General features: G+C 30.6%; 2 protein-coding genes across 3 annotated transcripts in view; one reads left to right on the top strand and one right to left on the bottom strand.

The window, feature by feature from the left end:
* Window positions 1–11509, bottom strand: part of LOC106683944 (DNA ligase 1) — a 19520-nt gene extending 8011 nt beyond the window's left edge. The window contains exons 1-4 of the mRNA XM_067049247.1: window positions 11484–11509; window positions 4257–4373; window positions 1867–1999; window positions 784–935 (exon numbers count right to left, since the gene is read on the bottom strand). Coding sequence (XP_066905348.1) covers window positions 784–935; window positions 1867–1885 — 171 coding nt within the window. The 5' untranslated portion in view covers window positions 1886–1999; window positions 4257–4373; window positions 11484–11509. The remainder of the gene's footprint in view (window positions 1–783; window positions 936–1866; window positions 2000–4256; window positions 4374–11483) is intronic.
* On the top strand, window positions 11456–24621 carry LOC106683946 (sorting and assembly machinery component 50 homolog B). 2 transcript variants are annotated; one of them, XM_014425715.3, is made up of 11 exons: window positions 11456–11760; window positions 11969–12001; window positions 13217–13303; window positions 13374–13475; window positions 17435–17551; window positions 18803–19017; window positions 20324–20429; window positions 20813–21085; window positions 22594–22752; window positions 23311–23437; window positions 24320–24621. In XM_014425715.3, the coding sequence occupies exons 1-11, from the start codon at window positions 11734–11736 to the stop codon at window positions 24502–24504; spliced, it is 1431 nt and encodes a 476-aa protein (XP_014281201.1). In that variant the 5' UTR covers window positions 11456–11733; the 3' UTR covers window positions 24505–24621. The 2 variants fall into 2 exon arrangements, with proteins under 2 accessions (XP_014281201.1, XP_014281202.1); XM_014425716.3 differs by lacking the exons at window positions 11456–11760; window positions 11969–12001; window positions 13217–13303; window positions 13374–13475 and adding an exon at window positions 15926–15946.

Genomic DNA, 24621 nt, shown 5'->3' with positions numbered 1-24621 from the left:
GAAGAATTTTCCGGTGCTATAGGTGTGACTCTACTAAAGCAACAATGAAAGACATACTTCATTGTCACCTTACAATTTTACAGAAGGTTGATATTCAAAGAGATGGCTGTATAATTGACGTTCACAAGATGTTAGGGAGGGATCTTTACGAACGGGTGTGAGTAAGGAATTCCAAAATAAGGTAGCTTGAACAATAAAGGAGTTTTCAAAGGAAGCAGTTAAACGAGAAGGGATGTGCGAATCAGTTGGTCGAGATCTTGTATTTAACAAGTGGATGGATAATCCCAGTGTGAGGATTCAATAATACAGGAAGGATTTTGCTTCTTAAGGATTGGAATATGAATGCGCCAAAAAGGAAATGTCTTTGGATATCTAGATTGAGCCAACTTTGAATAACAGTGAGAGATAAGAGAATGGGATGAGGTAAATCTGGTAATAAGCAAGATGTCTTGTTAATTATATCACAAACCAAAAGATCGTAGTCATATTTCAAGGAATTGAGTGAAGAGACAAAGAGTTTCCGAGTACATAGCCGAGGAGGAGGTAGAAGTAGTAATATTTTTCCACCAATCCATCCACTTATATAACTGCCCTCACCTTCAGAACATTAAACCAAATTTCAATGGCGACGATACCTAGTGGTCGAAGTTTGCGATGCTTTATTGATCTACCAGAACCCTTAAAGCAGAAGAGCCTTGAACCTACGGCGTAGGAAGGAAAAATATAATTTCGAATTAAATAAACCAAAATAATCCGCGCTAGAAATTAGAGCTTAGTTCTTACTTTCTCCATGAACTGCTTCCGACATCCATATGCTTGACTGGCAGCAAACACCTGTTCATAATTATTGATTTCCTGTCGGTAATGATCCCTGATTTTAATTAAAATTTCGCCAATATCAGGATGTTCAATAGTGATCTGGCGTATAAGTTCGTCTGCAAGTGTAATTTATTACTGACTATAAAAATAACAATGAGTCAGAACTTAGATTAACGGTATTTAGAATGTGTCTTTAATTCTTTTACTGGACCGACCATCTTTCATTTAACATCCAACCGGATTATAATTATCATAAATATTTAGAATATATATTTTTATCTACGGAGGTTAATCTCTTCATAATCCTTCGGACGTTTTTTTTACAACTTAACACTTACCGCATTACAATTGCAACCACTCAAGAAATACGGTGGTTGGAAAAAGATTTTGTAGAAAAGAAGCATCCCACCATGAATTAGGATAAGCCATGAGACAAAACACGTCTTTGGAACAGGATTTGTAGAACGAGGTTGAGTCCACCAACTTCACTCCAATTGACTGTAGCTATGAAAATGAATGAAAGTTCTTTCACTTCCAGGTGAAAAGATTGAATGTGATTGAATATGATTTTCAAAAGGAAGAGCATAAATTCATAGATAATACCGCTGGTAACGCCCTAAATATTATATTTAGACCATAAATATAATTAGATTATATTTTAATTATGTTCATTTTTAATAATAGAGCCATGAGTCAATAGAGCCTTATTTCAAAAATGAAAATTTCACCAAATTTCATGGAGATCGCCCAGATTGATCACGTGATTATTGATGCACGCCACAAAATGACATAATGGATCTGAGGACCCATAGAAATGCTAACGCTAATTCAGATTACTATATAGGCGTCGCCAAAATAAGAATATTCACAGAAAATATTTAAACGAGGTTAGAAGAAGTACAACAGGATCGTTAAACTGCGATGGACACTAATCTGAATGAAGTTCCGGAGTGCACGTGATAGCATTGCTGATGGATGAATGGCGTATTCTGGCTGGATATGATATGTACTTACTATGCATATTACGTTATTAGTAAATTGGATTACCAAATAAGGCGCTGTACATAGCATGCCTTCCGTGGTTTAAACCTCTGCTTGGGAACTTATTCTCCTCTATAATTTTCTGTATTTTACTTCCTAATTCTTTTACATACTCAGGAGTAGCTTTTTCTTCAGATACCTTTAAAAATAATTTTAGTTGGCCCATGGAATAAAAATATTTGTAAATGCAAATAATAACTGTATCTGTTAACGCCATGTATATTAATTAATATGTAAATATTTTAATAGGCAGTAAATATATTTAATTACATTGTTCACTATGTATTTTTATGATAAGTATATTTTGTTTTACGTGAAGGGAATTGTAATGTTTATACGGTGAAATACCGGCTAGTCGGGATTAGCCACAACAATACTACAGTGGGCTAAGGTCGAGTAGCCTATGTATACTCGCCCTGTCGAGTAGTCGACGTAGTCACCCCGTCGCTGAGATCAGCGGAGCGCCGCTTCGACGTGTGGACCCACCGACGTGGATTGAGATTATCGTCTCCGACCTTTCGGAACGGACTTCAAGACCCCGACCCATCAGAGTTCATCAATTCGCCAAAAAATTGTAATTAGCAATTTTTTTTTTAGTAATTTGCTTCAAAAGAAGGATTTTTTTATTTTTAATTGGGTTCTATATTATTTGGGAAGTTTCTCTTTTTTTTTTTTTAATTTAAGTTATGTATTGGTTTGTATTTAATTTATAAATAAATATTTCTATCCGAGCCAGCGTTTATTTTGTTCCTTTTAGTTAAGCTAAGGAGACAAAGTCGAATTGAGGAGGCTTAACAGTATCAATCCCTAGACCATTAAGAAGAGGAAGATGATTTTTTTCTCTTCTCTTATTTACCAATATAGGTTAGTAGGTGCTGTATGGACTCATGAATAGTTGGTTTCATGATGATTCGAGAGTGCTAATTATGAAAAAAGGCAAATCTTAGTCTTGGCTTGAACATAAATTTGATGTTTAATGTTTGAGGAACCTATTAACGATGACAAAGTGTATTGTTAAGGCTAAGATATTATAAAGATATAGCTATTAGTTTCTGATGTCTAGCAAACAAATATTAAATATTGTATAAATATGAATAAAATTCAATTTACTATCACAATAAATAAACACCATAATTATGTTACTCAATAGTAATATTAGTGGAGAGGTTGGAAAAGGACCTTAGATTAAAAATATAATTTCTAGTGTTATATGTCCAGCTAACACATTAAAAGACACTGTTGGAAGTTTTTCCTTACACGCATAATTGAGAGTTGCTTTGTAAATAAAGTCATCAGGCCACTCACTGGAGAATATAACGGCCAGTTCCCCCTTTAAGACACGTTTCAACCAATACGGATTGGAATATTAAATGACTGGAAGCAGAATTGGTCAGTAATAAAAAATAATAATCTTAAAATCATAAAGGCAGCGGTCAGTTGATGGGTCTCGTCCTCCAGACAATGTAGAAGAGAGGAGCTGGTCATAATACTGGGCACTGTAATCTGAACATCTCATAACAAGAAAAGATCCACCTCAGTGCCAACGCTGTAACATTTTTGAGGAGTGTCCTCGGTACAGAGGGTTCATGGAGAGTTGCAGTGTTCCTCGACAACTCTACAAGGCAGTGGGCCACAGTGAGAACATTAATAACATAATTAAATTCATTAAATCTATCGGATTGTTTACTCAGATATAAATCTGAACGGATATTATGGAGCATAGTGTCATTGTTCATTATTTATATTTACTATCAATTATTATTTGATATCACTATCCTTATACTATCACTATCATTAAATAATATTCATACAATTAGTATCATAAATCGTTCTGTTGCAAAAAGCGATTTGATGCTTGATTAAATAATTAATAATTAGACAAAATTTCTTTTGTTACAAGTAAAATGATAACCGCCAGTACTTTTTTCCCTTCAAATCTAATCAAGTCATTACGAACTTCTAACAATGTTAAAGGTATTACATATAGTTTTATCTCTGTTTTATAATTTCAATTAGATCACTGTCATTACACTATACTTACTCAAGAATTATAGTAAACTTAAGAGAGCTTAATCAATCTTTTTCATAGGAGATTTGTTCAAATGTGGAAGATACCCGACTGGTATACCAAGTAGAGGTTCTAGAAAAGAGTGTTAATTCCGTAGTAGGTTTTTAAATAAAATTATTTTTTTATATATATATTTTTTTTTATAAATGGCTATTACTTATATATCACTCACTCTTGATGGTTATTAGATCATTTTAATCACACACACGAATTAGATTAATGAGTTAAACATGTATCAAACGCATAACCAATATTAATTCAGTTCGTTTTTTTAACTTATATGTCAATTCAACCTTTAGAATATTAAAATAAAAGAACTAATTGATACCAGATATTTGTACTTCTCCTGCTTGGCTGAAAATAATGTTTCCGGAGTGGATATTTTATTAAGTAGGCTCCGTATCCTGTCCCTCTCCCATGGACGTTCAGTTGGGAAATGCTTTTCCTTCAGAAAAACAAATCATGAATGCTAAAAATTTGTAGACAATACTAAAAATTGCCATTAAAGAATCGTAAATTAAAAACAAAATCCTTGTTTTGTTTTTTTTATTTTTTATTTATATTAAATAAACCATACAATTTTGCATTTAAAATATCCAGATAATAACAATTGAAAGTAATATCATCTTTTTCATCGTTCTAAAATCCGTCTTTTTCAAGTACAAATTTTTCTCGTTTAGATTCGAGACACTTAGTGTTGCCTGGTGTATTAAACATTACAATTTATGAAACAAAATCCTAGTGTTTTTCGATATTACTCCCAATATGTATTATGAGATCTGTAGACTAGTAGCTAACATACTGGGAAAAAATTCCAATATTTCTTGGCATGCAATAGCAACTAATAATCACAAAAATCTGTCAAGCAGAAATACAGATCATGAAAGGAGTAAATTCACATTAATCCTTCCATAGCTTATGGTATGAGAAAATAATAAAACATTTCAGATATAGAGGAGCTCCATAACCAGGATTTTTTTTTTTAGAAAAAAATGTAAAGTGAATTGTATGCTTTTGAGTTACGTCACGCAAATGAAGATTTATTATTGAGTTATTGGGGGGGAGGGAAGGGAGAGTAGGGTTGTGGTAGTGCGCAAAACCTTAAAATTAAAAAAAACAAACTAAATACTGCGAACTTCAAACGCCACTTGTCTAGCACATACAGATGTTCAACCCTCTGACTCAGTCATAAAACATGATACCTGATATTTACATGGAATTAAAATTTGTTGCTTCACGGAATGGTTTAGGGTTGATTTAATAGATTTTTAAGAAATTTTAAAAAAATAATACACATATATATATTATTATTTTTTTTTTCCGGTTCGCTCTATAGATCTTTAGGTCACCTGAACTAGCCTTCTCCACATCTCCACGCCTGTGATATTGCTTTCCAGTTTGCATCTTTGTTAATTATGTTTATCTATCTAGTGACCGGCTTCTCACGTTGTCTGTTGCCAACGATAGTGGCATTCAATGTTGTGTAGAGGCGTCCTGATTCATTGTCACATATTTGTATTGTGGAGCCGTGGTATTTGAAACTGTTTATTTTGGAAACGATTTCCCATACACGCAAACCCTGTTGTTGCCGTTAAGATGGATTTTTCGGCTTATAATCATATACTTTTTGTTATGTTCATCTATTTACTAGCTGAGGAACTCGGAGGAAATTATTAGTCTTTCCATGTCATTTCGGTTACTTCTTAGGACCGCAACGTCGTGATTAAAATCCAACGCGCACACTAGAATTTTATGTTCCATTCCGAGGTACACCACCATTTTCGCGTGATATTCTTCTAATCACTTCTTCAGGGGCTTCAAGTCGGACAGTATTGGCGAGAATCCATCTCCCTCTTTCAGAGATGGTCTCTCTTCAACGGCTTCATTTACTTCTTCTTTTACCACGACTGTGGATTTAGGTTCATTTGCACACGCTTTTGTCAGGGATTTCTCGAGGATTGCCAGCTCAGTCATGATCTTTCAAAGCCAGTTTCTGTCGACGGAATCATAGGCTGCTTAGTAATCAACAAAGACGTGCACATCACAATCTACTTCTCACCGTTTTTTGTTCTGTTTTAGAATGAAGATCAGGTCTAGCGTGTTCTTTTCTCCCCTGAACTCTATTACAAATATACTACATTAAGCACGCGTTCTGTGAGCTATGGAATGGGTGCACATCGTTTTCAAATAGTTTATTGATTTGTAATAGAAATTCAATACTTGTTTTCGTAACCTGTTTTATTCAATGATAGGCACGCACTGGTTCTGATTGATTTAGTGACCCCAAATAATAAAACACCGATAACTTATGCCAATTTAAAGAGAAGTGGCAGTTTTAGTTTTGTTATTATAAGATGTAATTATTAAGATAAAAAAATATATACATAAGAAAATATCAACTTAATACCTGTAAAGATCCATCGTGTAATATTTTACAGTGCTTAAACTTCAAAAAATTCCAATCAGGCCGATCTACTTTACGCAAAGGCATATTACAATATAATAAATAAATAATAAAATTCTTGTTTAAAACATATGCGCAAAAATACATTAACAAAAATTGTTGTTTTAATTTTTAATTATTATAAAATGTTAATAATATATATGCTCAGAATAGATATTAATTAAACAACTTACCGATTCTAGAAAAATCAGCTTAAAATTAATTTTGAGTTTGAAAAATTTCAAAAGAAAAACATTATAGCTTGTTTCAATAGAATCGGACAATCGGTAATTAACTAGAATAAAAGCTCGTGTGTTGTTCATCTACTCACTTTATTAGTATAAAATAAGCTAGGGTATGTATTCAGTTTTAATATTGGCTTCTGGTTTGATAATAAACATTAAATGGAGTGAGATAGATGAAAGCTGGTATCAAAAGACATCCGGTACAACAGGTTGCCAAATAGGAAAAAGAATTATACTTTTGATTTGCATGAATATTACTTGCTCGGTATCAGTAAACTACTTATTAACGTCACCATGAGCTTTTGAGATTACAACGTAAGTACAATTGGTTAAATTTTACAATGCAATTGAATTCATTATTACCTGGTTATTCAAAAATATAACCTTAAACAAGTCGTATTTGTACAATATTATTTTCTATTGCCTTTCTATTAGAACGTGAAAATTTCGAATTCGAGTTTTCGACTGAAATACACGTTTTGAAAAAAAAATTATTTCTCTGGCACCATAAAAAAATGCCAGATTTATTCCCTTTTTCCAGTAGTAATAAGTGTGTTTATAACCAATTAACTTCATTTTTTGTAAATTTAGTTTTTTGTGGTATATTTTCCCATTTATACCTACCAAACGTTAAGACTTTCGTTCTGTTGGACCAGCTTCAATATTCATGGTTGAACATATATATAATATATATAACCTTAATTGAATAGCGAAAAAATACAAAAATAAAAATGTTTTTAAAAAACCGCCACTAAATACGTTTAAAATGAATACTCTATTACAAGAAACAAGTGCAAAAGCAACTTTCGGCAGCAATTCCTGCAATAGAGTGACGCGTTTTTTGTTGTGCGCGATCACGGATCCGTGTAGTGTGTGGGCACCATGCGCTGCGCGCACAATACACCACGGACCCGTGTAGTAGGCATGCGAAATGTTAAGAGGTTTCTTGAGAAGTGAAAAACCAACATTACTTTATAACTGGCTAAAATAAAACAGTTTTGCAAACGATAACAAAACCAATATGTATTAATATATTAGAATGAGATCATGAAAGATCGGGCGCTCTCGGCTATTTCAGACCTCCCATCCAGTTTTTACTATTGTCTCGGCCTGTCGGGTAAAAACTCTTTTTCTTCTATTTCTGATTATCAAGTTCTTTAATAATTCATATTTATCCGTTTCCATTACTGCTAACTATGAGAGATGGTTGACTATTCCAAATGAGCAAAATTAGAGGTAATTTAGAAGAAGATATTTTAAAAATTCGGCATTTATGCCCTTTAAAACTATTTCAAAGACAATACGACCGACCTGATAATAAAGACCACACATAAAGATATACCGTGTTTAATCACAATCATTTGAGAAAATCGAAAAATATGTGTAATTTATTCTTTTCGTTTTTGAATTGGGCTGTTCACAGACACTCGACATAGACCATTTGGCCAGATTTCGGTATTCAGACTTAAGTGATCTCAATACTTCACCTTACTATATATTTCACAAATAGGTAAGTCAAAGTAACAAGAACAATAATATATACGTATTATATACTGTAGAAAAAAGAATTAATTCCAACTCGGTTCCACGTGATAGTTTTTCGAGATTTGTTCCATTCCTAATTTTAACTAAGTGAAAAACTCAATCAACAATGATCACACCAATAAACATTAAAATTTTAAACTTCCCCTTAACTTAACTTTCCTCGACTCATCATAATCATTTTCTTTCCAAATTTAATATATTTAGAACAGAATAGAATATATATTTATTTGTGCAAGACAAAGTCATTACATTGCACGTTTAATAACAAAACCTGAGTCTATTGCTCCATTACAATAAAAATAAACAATAGATATACTTGATAATACCAAACTAATGACGTAACAGGCTTTACTCTATTACACTAAACATAATAATAATCAGAATTACTTTATATCGACTAAAACATAATATTAGTAAAAAATATTAATTGGACTTCAAAAATTATTAACATGCCACTTACAGAGTCAAAATTATTACAATAAAAATACAGAGTCAATTCAATTTAGCTTCATTGTCAATGTTCAATTTATTTTGGATGTTCTGTACGTCGCAAGGTGACTTTGAGAAATATTATCTATTTTCTTTAAAGGTTGGACTATGTAGGAAGACGTGATACAAACCAGTATTGAACTAGCTTCTGTAGAATGGGCAGAGTTTGTTTGCCTTGAAAGTGTGAGTTTTGCTTGGTGTAGTTCGATGTGCTCCGGGTTTCCTAATCTTAGTTGGCTGATGCACCTTACCTTTTTTTAATTTAGCCTTTAGGCTTAATTTAATTTAACATTTATGTTAAATATGGTCCAGATTAAAGTAGGTTGAAACTGCAAAGTGGTGGTTATACGGGGTTACTGATTTAATTGAATGCTCTATATCAGTTGAGAAGTTATGGTTCAGGATATTTTCAAGAAAATAGCTTTTATAATTCAATATTACGTTTTCGAATAAAACATTCAACTCATTTCTACATCCGTATTGGTGTGCTCTCATATTAACTTGAGAGATTGTATTCTACATAAGGACTATCAAAACATAGTTTGAGGATTCTCTTATCTCGCATAAATGACAGTTTAGACCGGTAGTTGATTACCTTTGCACTCGAAGAACTTCTACCTGTCTCGATTCCAACAATATGCCTTATTCTTGGGAAAATTCTATAGTCCCTTATTCCTGGAAAACCGTGTCAGGTCGATCTTTTAATAAAATGTTTAATCAACTACTATCAAACTTCCTGGAAGAACGTTCTTTCTTTAACTTTGTCCAATCCTGCTCTCGACCAGGCTATTCAACGCAATTCGCTCACCTCAAAATATCCCACGACCTCCAAATCCTTAATGAACACTAAGAATTAACGATCCTTACCTTTTTAAACTTTTGATACATCATCATAACCATAAAACCATAACTCATAACCAAACTCCAAAACCTTTCCTTCCTCAACAGTGCTCTGAGCTGGTTCAAATCCTTCCTCCCAGATCATGAAGTATGTAGAACTCCGAGATCAACCTGGATAAATCCAAGACATTCTTCCTCTGTCTTATGTCCCCTAGAATTGGCCACTATATCTTACCATATTAGTTATCTATTGAGTAGTAAAATAAGTTCGTAGCGTTTTTCAATATTTCAATTTAATCCTCTCTGTGTTTATAAAATCATGTTTACTTGAACAATAATGTTTACATATTCTAAAGAAGGATTAGTTAAGGTGCTTTTATGCATCAGTTTCAACCGAGAGCCTTTATCTTTAAGTGGTATTTTGCTTGCTCAAAATGGAAGAGAAAAAAAATCCATTTTTGTCATTTAATGATTTTTTATTTCCGTAAAGGAAAATCCTCTGCACAAATGGTCAACAAAATATGTAGTGTGTATGGTGATGATGCCTCAGGAGAAAGCACCATCCGTAAGTGGTTTGCTCGGTTCAGAACCGGAAATTTTGACTTGGAAGACGCAAAGCTCTCAAAACTCTCATAACGGGAAACACACCAATTCACTCGAGGACTGCAAAACACACATAGAGGAGTTCATTGCGCAAAAATCTGAGAAGTTCTGGGGGGACGGAATTAAAAAAATACCTGAAAGATTGCAACATATAATAGATCAAAATGGGTCATATATAACTGATTAAAAATATTTACAAGAATCTGAAGTTTTTATTGAAATCACCAGTAAAAAACGCAACGAACTTATTTTACAACCCGATACATTAAAGACTTTCCACTTGTCATCTTTCACTAACAATACCATATCTATTCTGATGATTTCCAAATTTATTTCTTCTTCTCACTATCCGACCTCTTATCGATAGCCACGAAAAAACTTCAAGACAATTTGAATCAACTCATTCACTAGGACGTAGGAAACAAGATTAAGCTGAAGACTAATGCCACTGTAATAGGTTCTAATCAGCTCCTAAACACTTCATCTTATATCCCAACCTTGTTCCTCAATAATATCCCATAAAATTCTATCCAACCATCAAAAACCACGGAATCATCTCTGACCATATCCCTTTCAAGAAAAACATGTTCCGGATATCCCTCGTCATACCTTTTCCACATTAAAGCACCTAAACTACTTTCGCCACCAAATACTTTTTGAAATCAACATGCTCCTAGTCACATCCTTTATATTCCTCCACTTTAACATCTGTTGTACGGTATATATTGGTGTCTGGAAAACTCGAAGATAAACTTAAACTTTACTTAATTGATTTGTACGATCTTCAGAATTCCCCAGGACACCTCTATCGTCTTTGACAGTTTGTAATTTCTTTTTTTTTTTTTTTAACTAAAACGTTTCTCTTCTGTTATAACTTTTTATAGAATGTGGGCTGGAACATGACATATTTTGGTTTACAAACAATATTCGGCAACATGGTTAGCACCATATAATTTGCATTTTACATTTTTAATATTTGTTTATGAAAATGCAACATTGATATTCAATACATTCGTCAAACCAAAGGGACATTTACGCTCTGGGGTGTTCTCATTAAATTGTAATTGTAACCATTAAACAAGAAGCACGTCCTAATTAATAAAATATCTGATCTTTTCTTTGTGAACCTTTCTATATCTAAATAAGATAAACTAATTTTCGTAGCATTTATTCATTTTAATTTAAAATGACCTAATTAAAACAACCCAAATGAACATAAAGTTAGTTGAACTTTTTTCATTATATATATATTAAAAATATAATTCAAAGTCTAATAACCAAAAGGTTATTAGCATTAATTTTTACATCTGCATTTATTCTATACTATTTTGTTGTTAATTGATTAGTAATGGCATAAATAACATAACTTTTGAAAATTTAATGTACTTACTGGAGTTGAAATTAACAAAGTATTTATGATGTATAATAGAGCTCGTGATTGTCTAATTTGCTTTTGGTGATAGTATCAATCGGAACAGATGTAATTCCCCTTGAGAGCAATAAGCCAGGCCAAGTCGATTAGTTTCCTAGTCTGTAATGATGTAGTTCTGTGCAGGTTATGTCCTTCTAGCAATGTCAACTTCAAATTAGACAATATTTTTTCACTTTGACGTTTCGAAAAATTTCTCATTTTGATTATCATGATGATAAACAAAGTGTATGCGAAAGTAAGTACTGCTAGAAAAATGAATTTGAAATTGTGCCTATTTTTGGTGATGATAGTTTGCTCTCTGAGCAGGTTATATTACCCAGAATTGATTTTCATTACATTATTTTATTAAAATTACAGTGATCAGTGATTTTAGCGTTAAATAACTTATTTGAGTAGTATTTATTTACTTTATTTTAACCTTGTGAATTTTTGGAATGTTCCAGGAGCGAAGAAAAAGTGCCTTGGGTTTTGATCTAGTAAGTAAATTTAAACAACTTATTATAAATCAAGTCATAAAGAAATTATTCCTTAATTATTTTATGTCATGGAAGTTATTCTTTGGTCCATGAGGAGAAAGGCCTCGATTTTTAAAAGGTTTATTTTATGATGCAATGCTTAATCAGACAGGTAAAAAGTATTCAGATAGAAGTTATAAAGACACTATTCATTTGGTTTCTAACTAAAGATACTATTCAGGGTATCAAATTTTAATTGGTCTAGGCAATTTTAAATTTATTAATGTTTGTCTTTGCTCCTCGTCGAGTTTTTTTAATATCTTGTAACTTAATATTTTGAAAAAACCGCCTCCAACACACTGTTTGGTCAAGATTTTTGTTTTTTCTAATAGTGAAATAAATTCATGTTAATTCCAAAATAGTGATCTCACATCTTTATATAGATTTCCTAATCATCTTGACATTGTTAAAATTACATATTTTGGTTAAATGGTTTTTAATTATTATAAAAAAATATCCTACCATATATTTTATTATATTCTTATGTATTACTCCTAGCTGGTCAAGTAAATGTAAAGTGATAATAATTCCATTTGTTATGCTTTGATAGGTAATACGGAAAACCATATATATATTTATTCAAAAGGTAATACAATTCCACAAACAAAAGAGAAATATCAAAATCAGATTAGTATTATTAGATATACAGCATTTTACTCATGTTTTTACTTTCCTTACCACCTAGGTAAAGAGAGTGTTGTTATTGGGTTAAATTTTCTATGTGCAGTTTTCAATGTGTCTATGTTTTAGCCCTCTGATTCCATAAAGAGCCAATTAAAAACAACTACATTATCTACAAAACAAAAATGGGATAGTTAAAATTGATAAACTAAATATATTTAATGTTATGAATAAAATAAAATCCGACCAATATTATTGAAGACACTGCATGGAGTTATTGTTTTGGTCTTAGCAGCAAAAGTGGTTAGAAAAATCCTTCCCCAGTAGATAGACCAGATATTTGACAATAAAAGTTTTTACTTTGTCAATCTTGAAACATGCTTATTACAAGCAATATTGAATAGTAATATTTTTTCATATCATTTCTACGTTATGAACTAAATTATTGTTGTGTATTGTGACTGATAAGTGAAATTTTTTATAAAATATTTTAATGCACTAAAATCATGTACTTTTATTGAAATTTCTAAAAATGTATTAGTTATGGATTTTTAGCATGAAACACCATTTGATTCTGGCGATAACCCTTGTGATACATCGGGTAGAACAGAATCACAAAGTATCAATCTTCAGGGCATTAACGTAAGTTATATTTTTTAAGCAGTCTTTATGTTTATTTGTAATTTTTTATAACAAATCTTTTCTTCTGTAGGCAAGAGTAGATGTTGTTACCGTTAATGGATTACGAAGAACTAAAGATGATATTGTTGCTAGCACTGTAAAAGATTTATTCAATGCAACTAACTTTGAAGAGGTAATGTTAATTAATAGTTTTTGTTATAATTGTGTGACTTTTTTTTTTCATTCCCGTCTTCTATTGAACTTAATATTTGATTATCTTGTAAGAATTTTAAATTATACAATATGGCTTACTAGTATTCTTTCCTTCCTACTAGTATTCTCTTGTACAGAGCAATGTAAAACTCAGTTTTTAATTAAAACAAATTGTTATTTTTATTATGCTTCAACAATTATAATAATACAATTTAAATAAATTATTTATATATGAATAATATATAAATATATATAAATAAATTATTTATATGAAACACTAAAATAATTTTTTGTTATATGGCTGTTATTTAATTTTTTTGGTGATGTTACTTATGAGATAACTTATCTGTTTACATTATGATATATTTTTGAACTGATGACATAGTTTTTAGTATTGCAAACCACTTATCAGTGAAATTATAATTGAATTTCACATAAGTTTTTACTTTTTTAAAAATATTTTTCAATATTATAAGGAAGTGCATAAATTTCTCAATAAATCCTAAACATGTATTAGTAAGAGCTGGCCTTTTCAGAGCATAAATTCTAAAGACTACTGTTTCACAAATCTGTCACAAGAGTTGTGAATATATTTATTCAATTATGTTTCACATTCTATAGCATAAATAATTGTGTATGTAATCTATGTAATGAATTGTGGCATAGTGCCTGTCGTAGTGCATAAACGATTGTATTGGAAAGCGTTTCTAGTTAATGAAAAAGTTGATTTAATGTGAGGAATTTAATTAGGATTGGTATTATAACAATGTCAATTTAAAAGAATCATTTCAATATTTTTAATAGTAGGCACCAATTTTAAGTGTTTAGCTCAGGTAGGAGAGAGATATTAGGGAAGGAATACACTAGAAAAATGCCTGTGTTGGGGTCCAGCTGTCCTTAGTTAAGCCACAACCACCTAGCTCTATAACTGTCGCTTTTGATTGTAAAATGTGAATCACTGATACTTATTGTTAAGAGCGCACTAGAAAAATGCCTGCATTGGGGCAGTTTATTAAATAAACTTTGTTGTTTAGTTTGTAATATTAATTTATGGAAAGTTTTCCATTAACCTTGTTTGAATCAAATTAAACTCTCTAAATATTCTCTATGTTTATCATGTATATTGTATTTACATTAAAAACCTAATATTTTTGCATGATTAAAGCTATGAGGAAGCTAATTATATTAAATGATTTTATAGTCCTGTTATAAAGTCTGGGATTCAATTTTTCTACTTCTTAATACTGTCTCAATTTTAAGATAAAATAAGCAAGGCACTATGTAGAAAGGAGTATTTAAAATATTCTTCCAATCAAAATTTCCTTATTAAATTTCCCTAAAATTTATAATTTCTTCTGCTTAGCTTTGTTTATCAATTGTATATTTGCCTACAGATACACCATTAACCAAAAAACTAACAAGTAATAAATTTATGTAGAAAAACGTTAAAAAGTTTGATTAAAAATCTGTAAGTATATTCATATTGATTGGACCAATAGAGTTTTTGTTTGATTTTTATTTAAAATAATATAGAGAGGAGTGTATTATATAATGTATTAATAATATAATATAATGTGTATAGTATATTGGGGTGTATAAAAAAAATTGACCATTTTATCAAATTCAAGATTTCTTTACTAAGGACTGTAAATATTTTAATCCTATTTAATACTTAATAATCCCTTTACAGCATTCTCTAAGCTTGTTTAATCCCATTTGACTTCTTCAAAAAAAGCCTCAGTTTAGTTATTTGTTTCAAAGAAGAAACATGACAGTGTCTTATGAAATTCTCGTAATTTTAAAGCATTTCTGGAAAAAAAAATTTCACAGCCGCTGAAGCAACTCGTGAAATTATTAAATATAAAGGGAAGGTGTCCTTGTCAAGCACACTGCGTGATGTTAGTTTGAAAAATTTAGCAGTGGATATACAATAGAAAGGCTCTGGGCGACCATTAGTGGATATTGATGAGGTTTTGCAGGAAGCTGTTGAGTCAAATCCATTTACAAGTACTTGCGAACTTGCGGTAGTGTCGTTTGTCGAAAGATACTGTTATTCCCCATCTAATCTCAATGAGGAAGGTGAAAAGGAGCAGTAGACTCACAAACTTACTCCCCAGGTATCAGCCAAGAGGTTAAAATTTTGTGAAAATGTATTGAAAACCCTTTTGGTATGAGATTTTACCTGAACATTGTCACCTGTGATGAAAAGTGGGTTTACTGGCAAAATCCAAATATCCGTGAGCAATGGCTGGCTCGAAGAATTTTTGCCTCATCCACCATATAGTCCAGACCTCGCACCGTCGGATTACTACTTGTTTCGATTCATGGCCCATTTCCTTCTAGGGAAAAAATTTGATAATTTTGGAGAAGTTGAAATTGCAGTCCAAGAGTTCTTTGACAGCCATTCCAAAGAATGGTATTTGCGTGGGATTGAGCAGATGGTTAATGGCGGTAGGTAACAATGGACTATTAATTGTATTTTATCTCAAAGAAATAATAATACAAATATTTGGTTGGAAACCGGTCAGTTTTTTTTTTTTTTATATACACCTCATTAATATAATAGTACCTTTAAAAAAAAAAATTGGAATTCCCACTGGTCACAATTAAGTCAGATGAAAGAATTAAGGACCAGAAGCAGAGAGGGAATTGCAGTTAAAAACAATAGCACTGAAGGTTCTCCATGACAAGCTTATTCCAGAAAGAGGTTTTGTTAGTTACCTGAAGCCACCTGTTAATACTATTCTGAAAAATTGCTTCTTTTTTTCTTTTTTTAAGTTTAAAGTTGACTTTTCAAATATTAATCCATATATTGATTGCCTAATCTTAAATTTTTCAGTTTTATACTTTAAATTAGGCAAGTAAATTGTGTTGTGGTTTCCTTTTTTTTTTTTTTTTATGATATGTTTAGTTTAGTTCTTGCATTTCATTTCTCATATCTCAGATTTTTATTTTGCCCGAGTGGAGTGTGGCATTTTGTTTTGTACAGAACTCAAACTTTGCACTTGCAATTTTGTTCCTTCTCCACTTGATGTTCTTTGTATGTCTTTTGGGTGCTTTGGCTTTCTGTTGCTTTTTGGTTGTTTTTTTAGCTCGGGAAGAGGAAGCTTTTCGATAGTTCTCTATTTTCTACTTGTCTGTTATTGTATATTTTTTTTGATTTGTTGTTTGAAATTATCCTCTTGTTTCGTTTTTTTGCTGGTTTCCCTCTATCTTTTCTCATAATTGGGCTCCTGACGAGTTCTTGCATACTTACTCTTTTTGAAAGGAGTGAGTGAGTGCTAATAACTACTATTTATAATTATCAATATCATAAAAAATGACACAATTGAAATCTAGGTTTAACTGTAGTATTTAAAACAATTGTCTTAGGAATCCATATAATAAAACATTTTGTAATCAGTATTGTGAATTGTCTGTGTCTCTTCCTTTTATAAGTTATGTCTGTTGAAAATTTAGAATTTAATAATTTTAACAATGACTTTAAAAAATTGGGCGGCGTAAATAAATTAATAATAATAATAATGAATTAAAGTTTAATGTATAACTTTTATGTTGGAGGGGGGGGGAGGGAAGAGGGAGAGCATTATTGTAACTGTCCTTAGGAAGGGACTTCACACGGGTTTTATTAAAAAGAATTATAAATTTAGTTTCAAAAATTAATATTTTATTGTTATCAATAGTGAAACTGTTAAATATAGTGTGTACTTATCCCTTATACTCTTATCAATTTATATTTGATGTATTCTTGATTAAATAGATACTTTTCTTCTCTGTCTAAAGTAATGTTATTTTATGATTCATTAAGTATTCAAATTCTGGTTTATATATTTTTTCAGATTATGTTACTTTTAAATTGCTGATGCAGTTTATCTATTATAAGAATCAAAGTGTTAGCCTTAGGTACCGGACCACACTCAGCTATTTGTCTGTTTTTAGATAATCAAAAAAGCTCATGGAGTCAGACAGAAATTGCTAAAGCTTGGGTGTTTCAAATCCATTGCCATTCATATTGATACTAGTTCGGGTCCAGCAGCAACACCTTCTGGTTTTGAGGTAATTATTGTTTAATGATTTTGTTTGTAATTAACTGATTTTTTTGATTTTTTTTTAGCAATATTAAGTCACTGTATTATTTTATTAAATCAAGGAAGTAGTAATGAGGAAACTTTGTTATAAAAAAAAAAAAATAAATAAAAAACCACTACAATACACACAGGGTTTAGGGTTCAGTATTTAGTAAGAGTGGTTATGGTTATTTATAGACTTCGGTTGTGCAAGGAGGTGATTTAGTTAGATTTCACTTATCCATCAGGATTTCCCCCTACTAAGTACCCATTTCATTGAGGTTGGGAGTGCCACAGTATATCTTGACCCTAGAGTCTGGTAAAAACAAAACAAAAAGGAGCAATTAGCTGTTTAGTTCAACTCATTTTTTACCTTGTGTTGTTATCTTTTGACCATACCCAAACCATCTTTCTTTGATTTAAGCCATGGTTAATGATTTCACCTTTATCATTTTAATAATAGTTATATGTGAAATTTTTGACTGTAGTGATCTACAAGAAGATGGTTAGAGGAATAGTAAAAAATAACAAAAAAAAAAAAAAATAACTAATTTAATAATTATGAGAGAACTAATTTAATAGATGTCAACATTTTGATACACTTTGTAGGTTGACAGTAAAAATAAGCAAAGTAAATAAGAAGAAAAGTAAATAAGTATGAGGAGTCGAGAAAGAAGAGAAGCTTCAGTGTATACCAATCCAATACTGAAGAGTGACACTTTTTTTCTCTTCTCAGATTCTCCTTTCTATTTATATAATAAAACAGGCTTATTTTAATATTATAAAATATTGGCATGTGTTAAACAGTTTTGATTTCTTGTTTCATTGTACTCACCTCTTGACTGCCTTTTACTATTTTAAAAGAAGAAAAAAATTGGAGAACATTTGCAAGAATGTTTTAATCGGTTAAAATTTTGATTTTTAATTAGTAGTTAAAATTGACAAAATTATATTAAAAAAAAAAAGGTAAGATTTCAATATTTTCCATGCAAAATTAAGGTACTAATTATTTTTGAAATTTTAAAAAAATTGCAAATGCCTGAGCATCATCTAAAATGTGTCCCAAATTTGTCAGTAGTCAGTTTTAGCCATTCTCCCTGCTCCCTGTCTAACAGCCGAGGTGTATAAATGATTATTTTTCATGTTAACCTTTACAACATAAGTAGTATGTTTCAATCTTCATTTGATTTTTTGAAACATTCTAACATTATTCAAGTATTATGAAGATTATTTTTTTCAGGTTAACTATGAAGTGAGTGAATTAAAACGAATAACTGGTGGTATCTCAACTAATATTTCCAATTCTGGTGAGGGCATTTTCTCATTTGGAGGTATCTTTCCAAATTTATGGGGTAGAGGGGAGAGTATAAAGGGAGACATGTCTTATGGCTCTGGCAAATCAAATACAGCAAATATATCGATTGTCAAGCCTTTTATTTCTCCACATAATCTTGTGTATGTATTTAATTTCATATTTATTGCTACATAATTTCTTGTCGGTTAAACTTCCTTAAAATAAATAGTTGCGTGGATCCGAGAGATGGATGTTGAAGCAAAATTTGTATACATAAAAGTTTTAGTTAAATAGGTATTAAGTAGGTCTGCTTCAGCTTCACCTCTGGTCTGTACTTCTAAAAACAGAGTCAAATTTACTCATTTTAGTGGTCTTATTGTCTGTAGGAGACCAAAACAACTTACAGGTCTATGTGAATTAATTTGCTCTTATTGTAATTTTTTTTTTTAAATGTACGTTAATGTTTTAAACACTTATTTTTAATTGTTGAGATCTTTTTGAATTTTTTCTTTAATTATATTTATTGTCACTGTCTTAAAATTCTATATACCTGGGATGTATATATGATATTTTTTGTTTTAGTCCCTCCCCATCCTAACACTTTGGCCTGTAAAGTTTTCCTAAGAATTTCTTTCTAATTAGTTTAATACCAAGAGTGGAATATGTTTACAATGATGCACTAAAATAAATAAAATTATAGACATTTTTATATGTATTTAAAATAGAATTCATGCAGTTATTATTCCTATTATAAATAATTTTAATAACAGATTATACATTCTTGGTTTTGTACATGATAAATAAAATATTTAACTTTATAAACTCAACTATTAAATAGAAGTAATGGGTTGTCGACTGTTCTGGTTTATTGGGGTTATATATTAGCTATTTCATTGTTAAGCTCATGTAAATAGGATTTATATAAATTTACAACTATCAAGTTGTTAATAGAAGGCAATAAACTATTATTTATTCATCTAAACTTTTTTTTATGACCCCCTTCCCCATCATTTCTGACATGGTGGGGGGGGGGGGATCTACAGGCTAAAATCCAATTCTGACCCTGGTTGGGGATCAAGTTTTCATTTCGTGGGACTGCTACAGAAATAAAAGTTGACCCTCCAGGCAGAATTTGAACTGGCACCACTACAGTCACAAGCGAGTCTAAGTTAGTGCTTTAACTCGTTCGGCTACGAAGGGTCCTCCTTCCCACCAAACCCATCAATATAGTCATTGTTTCAAAATCTTATTTTCAATTAGTTAAATTTACATACTGAATTGGTGGTTATAAAAAGAACTGTCCAGTTTTGATTTATTTTCATTTATTGAATCATCTGTAAGTAATGTGGATACCTCAAAATTTTTACCAATATAAATAACTGATTAAAGAAATGTTTTTGTAATTTTCATTAGTTAATTTATAATTTTACTCCTTACTTATCTAATACCTTTCTTTAACCCTGACAGTGGGTCTCTTTCAGCAGTTAAAAGTTACGATGAGCCTGGTAGCTCAGGATATAAACTTTTTGAGAATGCACTGATTGCCGAATGTGGTTTTACATCTTTTCCAGGGGTCAGTATACTATTTTGATCTGATATATTAATCATACAGTATTCTCAGTAATATAAAATCTACAATTTTCTAATACAGTACTTAGCTTCATTTATAGTTCATATATTCAACTATTTTTGAAATTTAGATTAATTTTCATACCAAATTGATGATATAAATATATGCATGTATTATATTGTATAGATCCAAATGATTTGTAACATCAATATAGAGCTTAGTAACTTTCAACCTTTTGCATTAAAATTAAATTTTGAATTCTTCAATTTATTCTCTTATTTATGTTTTAAATAATGGTTTGATATTTCCTTAAAAACATACTTTATACTAATATGATTTTTTATTACTGTTATATTGATTAAAATAAATATAATTTTAATAAACAGTGGAACCATAAATTACAATATGAGGCTAGTTGGAGGTTAATGGGAGCTGATACCAAACAAACTTCATTTTTTGTTCGAAACGAGGCAGGCTCAACATTGAAATCGAGTGTGCGCCATGTTTGGAACATGGACTCCAGAAACTCGACCATTTTTCCAACTTGTGGGCGTTTGATGCAAATGACAACAGAATTTGCTGGTTTAGGTGGTAATGTTAATTTTCTGAAAAATGAAGTCCGCTTTCAAAAAACTATACCTATACCCAACGACGACGTTGTAAGTATATTTATGTGTTTAGTTAATCACAGTTATAAACATAAAAAAATTACCTATAATTTTTGTTTACTATTTATGGGTTCTTATGTAGACACAATCTGCTATGAATATTTCTTATATGTACACAGTATATCATATATACATACAGTATATCATATATACATACAGTAAATCATATATACATACAGTATATCATATATACATACAGTATATCATATACATATACACAGTATATCATATTCATTCAGTAGGTGTTAAATATTTTCGGTGTGAGCAAATTTCTCCTTGGATGGACTGCCCAGCCTTTATAGACTTGCATGTATTTATGATTTCATGGTTAATTTTTTTTTTAATTCTCTAAATCTGGTTTCTTGTTTACTACTTTTAATTATGAATCTTTGTATTAAACCAAGAAAAAAATGTTATCCGTCCTCAAAATTTGACGTTCTCATATGTGTAGAATCTAAAAAAAAAAAATCTAAAACAAAACAGGGCTTTATTTTTTAAAGATACGGCTCTAAAATTGTTGGTTACCGTCTAAAATCTTGAAACTTGATTTCATCATCTATCATTTTTGCCAAAATGATGCCTGATTACGAGTTTCATTTGCCCATATTTTGCTTATTTGTTGAGATAGAGAAGAAAGTACTTTAGAGTCTTTATACCAAAACCAAAGCCTATAGAAAAAAAATTAAAATTAATCCGAACATGTAATTTTTTTTTTATTCTATTTGATAATAATAAACCATATTGTGATAATTTGCCGTGCTTTTATCACAGTAATGACATTATTTATTTATTCTGGGACTTGTCCCTTTAGAATAATATAGCAGGCCTTAAAAATGGGCTTCAGCATCTTAGAGTAATGTGCAAAATTTAAACAAATAAAAGTGAAATAGAAAACAGATAAAAGTAAACTAAAATATTATATCATAAATCACAAAATGGTAATGGTAATGGGTCAAGTATATCAAAGTCAATGTAATTCTTACTTCTTAACTTCAAAGATAGTTTTATATATATATATATATATATATAGTTTTGTCTTATTTAAAAAAATCCTTCGCTATTTTCTGTGCAATCGTATCCAAGATTTATGTCAGTTTGAGCTAGAATTCTATGTGAACCTGGGTTCTTGCTTTAGTAGAAACATTTATCTGACCTAATAGTTTATCCTGATCACTAATATGGTGAGGTAAAAGCTTTTAGTTATAACAGAATACATTATTAAGTTGAAAAAAAATAAAAATATATTTAGTTCATTTTGTAGGTGGTGACAGGGAAAACTAGAATCTCTAGGCAGATATAATTGGTGACTGAACAACTTTTTTATTCTAGTTTGTTGGTCGTTTCCCCTTCATCGCCAATATTAACCAAAAATAGTGAATTATTTATATCCTATGTGTAAAATATTCTGCAAAAAATAAAATAAAATTGTTATATTGAATTCAATTTATGGAAATCATCTAATTAATTTTTATATTCTGTTAAGTGTAAATATTTTTCAGATCTTACAAGGTGGCTTTAATGTAGGTATATTAAACCCTATTGGTGATGGAGATGTTGATGTCATTGATAAATTCTTCTTAGGTGGCCCTTTAGGTTTTAGAGGATTTACAGGTCGAGGTATAGGACCTAAAGAAGGTGATGATTATATAGGAGCGAAAGTAAGTTGGTCTGAATACGTTTTCTAATAGATATGTAATTAGACTGAGCTGTATAATTGAAATTACACATTCCAAAAAACAATAATAATAATAATCATATGTCAACTACTTATTGTATTAAACCCTAAAATAAAGGTATAGTTGATAAATTTGAAATAAACTTGAAAAAAAAAATTAAAAGTAAAGTTGAAAAATGGTTTTAAATAATAAATTTAATCTTTTTAAGAGTTGGAATTCTTACAAAAATGTTTTAATGAATACTTGTATTATATATGGTATTGAAATTATGAAATAAAATGTTACACCATATGTTTTATCAGTATTTTAATGCTATGTATTATGTTGTATTTTAGAAAAAAATATCCTGAAAATGGATAAATACCCTAAAAAGTTTAAGTTAGTGTTTAAAGATTTTATGAATTAATCATTGTGATTAGGAAATTTGTATTACCAATTATTATAATATTAATAATTTTCATTTTTTTATTACTACAGTTTTACAAATAAATGTAACTCATTGAGTACTCTTTGATGTATTTATTATATGTTTGTTTCTAGATGTATTGGGCTACTGGTCTCCATGTGTATACACCTCTCCCTTACAGGCCTGGTGAAGGTGGTGTTGGTGACCTCTTTAAATTTCATTTGTTCACCAATATTGGAAACATAGGCGACTTTGATTTTAGTAAGGCCTACTTTTTGTTTATTTATTTAAAATTTAATAAGCTTTAGTTTTATATATTAGTTTAGTTTTCTATTGTCTCATGGCAGTTTCTATTGCTTAAATGAAAAGAAAAGTTTTGTTAGCAGTTTAGATTTTGTTATAACGTCATCTCTTGACTGCTCCTGAAGCTACTTGACTGTTGTTAGTCTAAGGCATATATACGTCTGTAGATAAAGTACATACATCTTTAGATCAAAATATTTTATCTCTATTTTTGGTAATGTTCTTAATGTATTTATTATTATTCCTCTCTGCCTACTCTCTATTTCTCCTCCTTTCCTTTCACCAGCATCTACAGCAAATTCTTGTAGAATTAGTTACCCTCTTGACTGTAAGCAAATACATATAAAGGAATCAAAGGAAGTATCCGTTCCTGCAAGAAACTAAACCTTTAGGACTTGCAATCTCCTTCACTACCATAGTATGCAAATACCTTGCAGAACATAGTTTCCATCCCATGAGGATTTACTGTGAATACCCGTAAAACTCACTATTCTTCCTGTCAATTCACCTCCTATCCACCATTTCCTCCATATTGAACATGAATCATCGAGGCTTTCTGATGTAGAGTACCTCACCTCTTAAATTGGTGCCATAATCTAATATATACAGTACCTCGATACAAACAAGAAATTATTACTATTCATGGATATTATTTTACTGTGCATAGAAATGAAATTTAAAGTTTCTCTATTGTTAAAGAATAATTAAAATATTGAAAAGAGGATAGATGAAAGAACTCTATGAACTCTATGAACCTGCTTATTTTAGTTTTCAGTTTATTATTAGTCCAGTATTATTGCCCTACTTTAGTTTACCTAATAATTTGTTTTTTGATTGTAGGTGGCTTCAAAAGCTTCCTTGAGGATCAGAAGAATAATTTGAGATTTGCATTAGGGCTGGGTTTTGTGCTCAAACTTGGAAATATGGCTAGATTAGAATTGAATTTGGTATATCCATGGAAAGTAGGAGAGTCTGACAATCCAGTCACCGGATTACAAATTGGCGTTGGTGGAGATTTTCTTTAGCTGTCACATTCTATTATAATAATTGTACATATCCAGTCCTAATTTCCCTATAGTGAAAAGGGGAACTTATAAAATCATTAGTCAAAAATCAATAAATTGAAATGCTTTTACAATCAA

Source organism: Halyomorpha halys, unplaced genomic scaffold, assembly GCF_000696795.3.
Source record: "Halyomorpha halys isolate HHAL.00 unplaced genomic scaffold, Hhal_1.1 Scaffold531.1, whole genome shotgun sequence".
NCBI lineage: Eukaryota > Metazoa > Arthropoda > Insecta > Hemiptera > Pentatomidae > Halyomorpha > Halyomorpha halys.
This window is presented reverse-complemented; position numbering and strand designations above follow the sequence as displayed.

Coding starts and splice junctions, on each gene's coding strand:
- LOC106683946 (XM_014425715.3), top strand. CDS start 11,734: ATGATGATAAACAAAGTGTATGCGAAA. Junction 12,002..13,216: donor GTGCCTTGGGTTTTGATCTA/GTAAGTAAATTT, acceptor ATGGATTTTTAG/CATGAAACACCATTTGATTC. Junction 13,304..13,373: donor TCAATCTTCAGGGCATTAAC/GTAAGTTATATT, acceptor TTTCTTCTGTAG/GCAAGAGTAGATGTTGTTAC.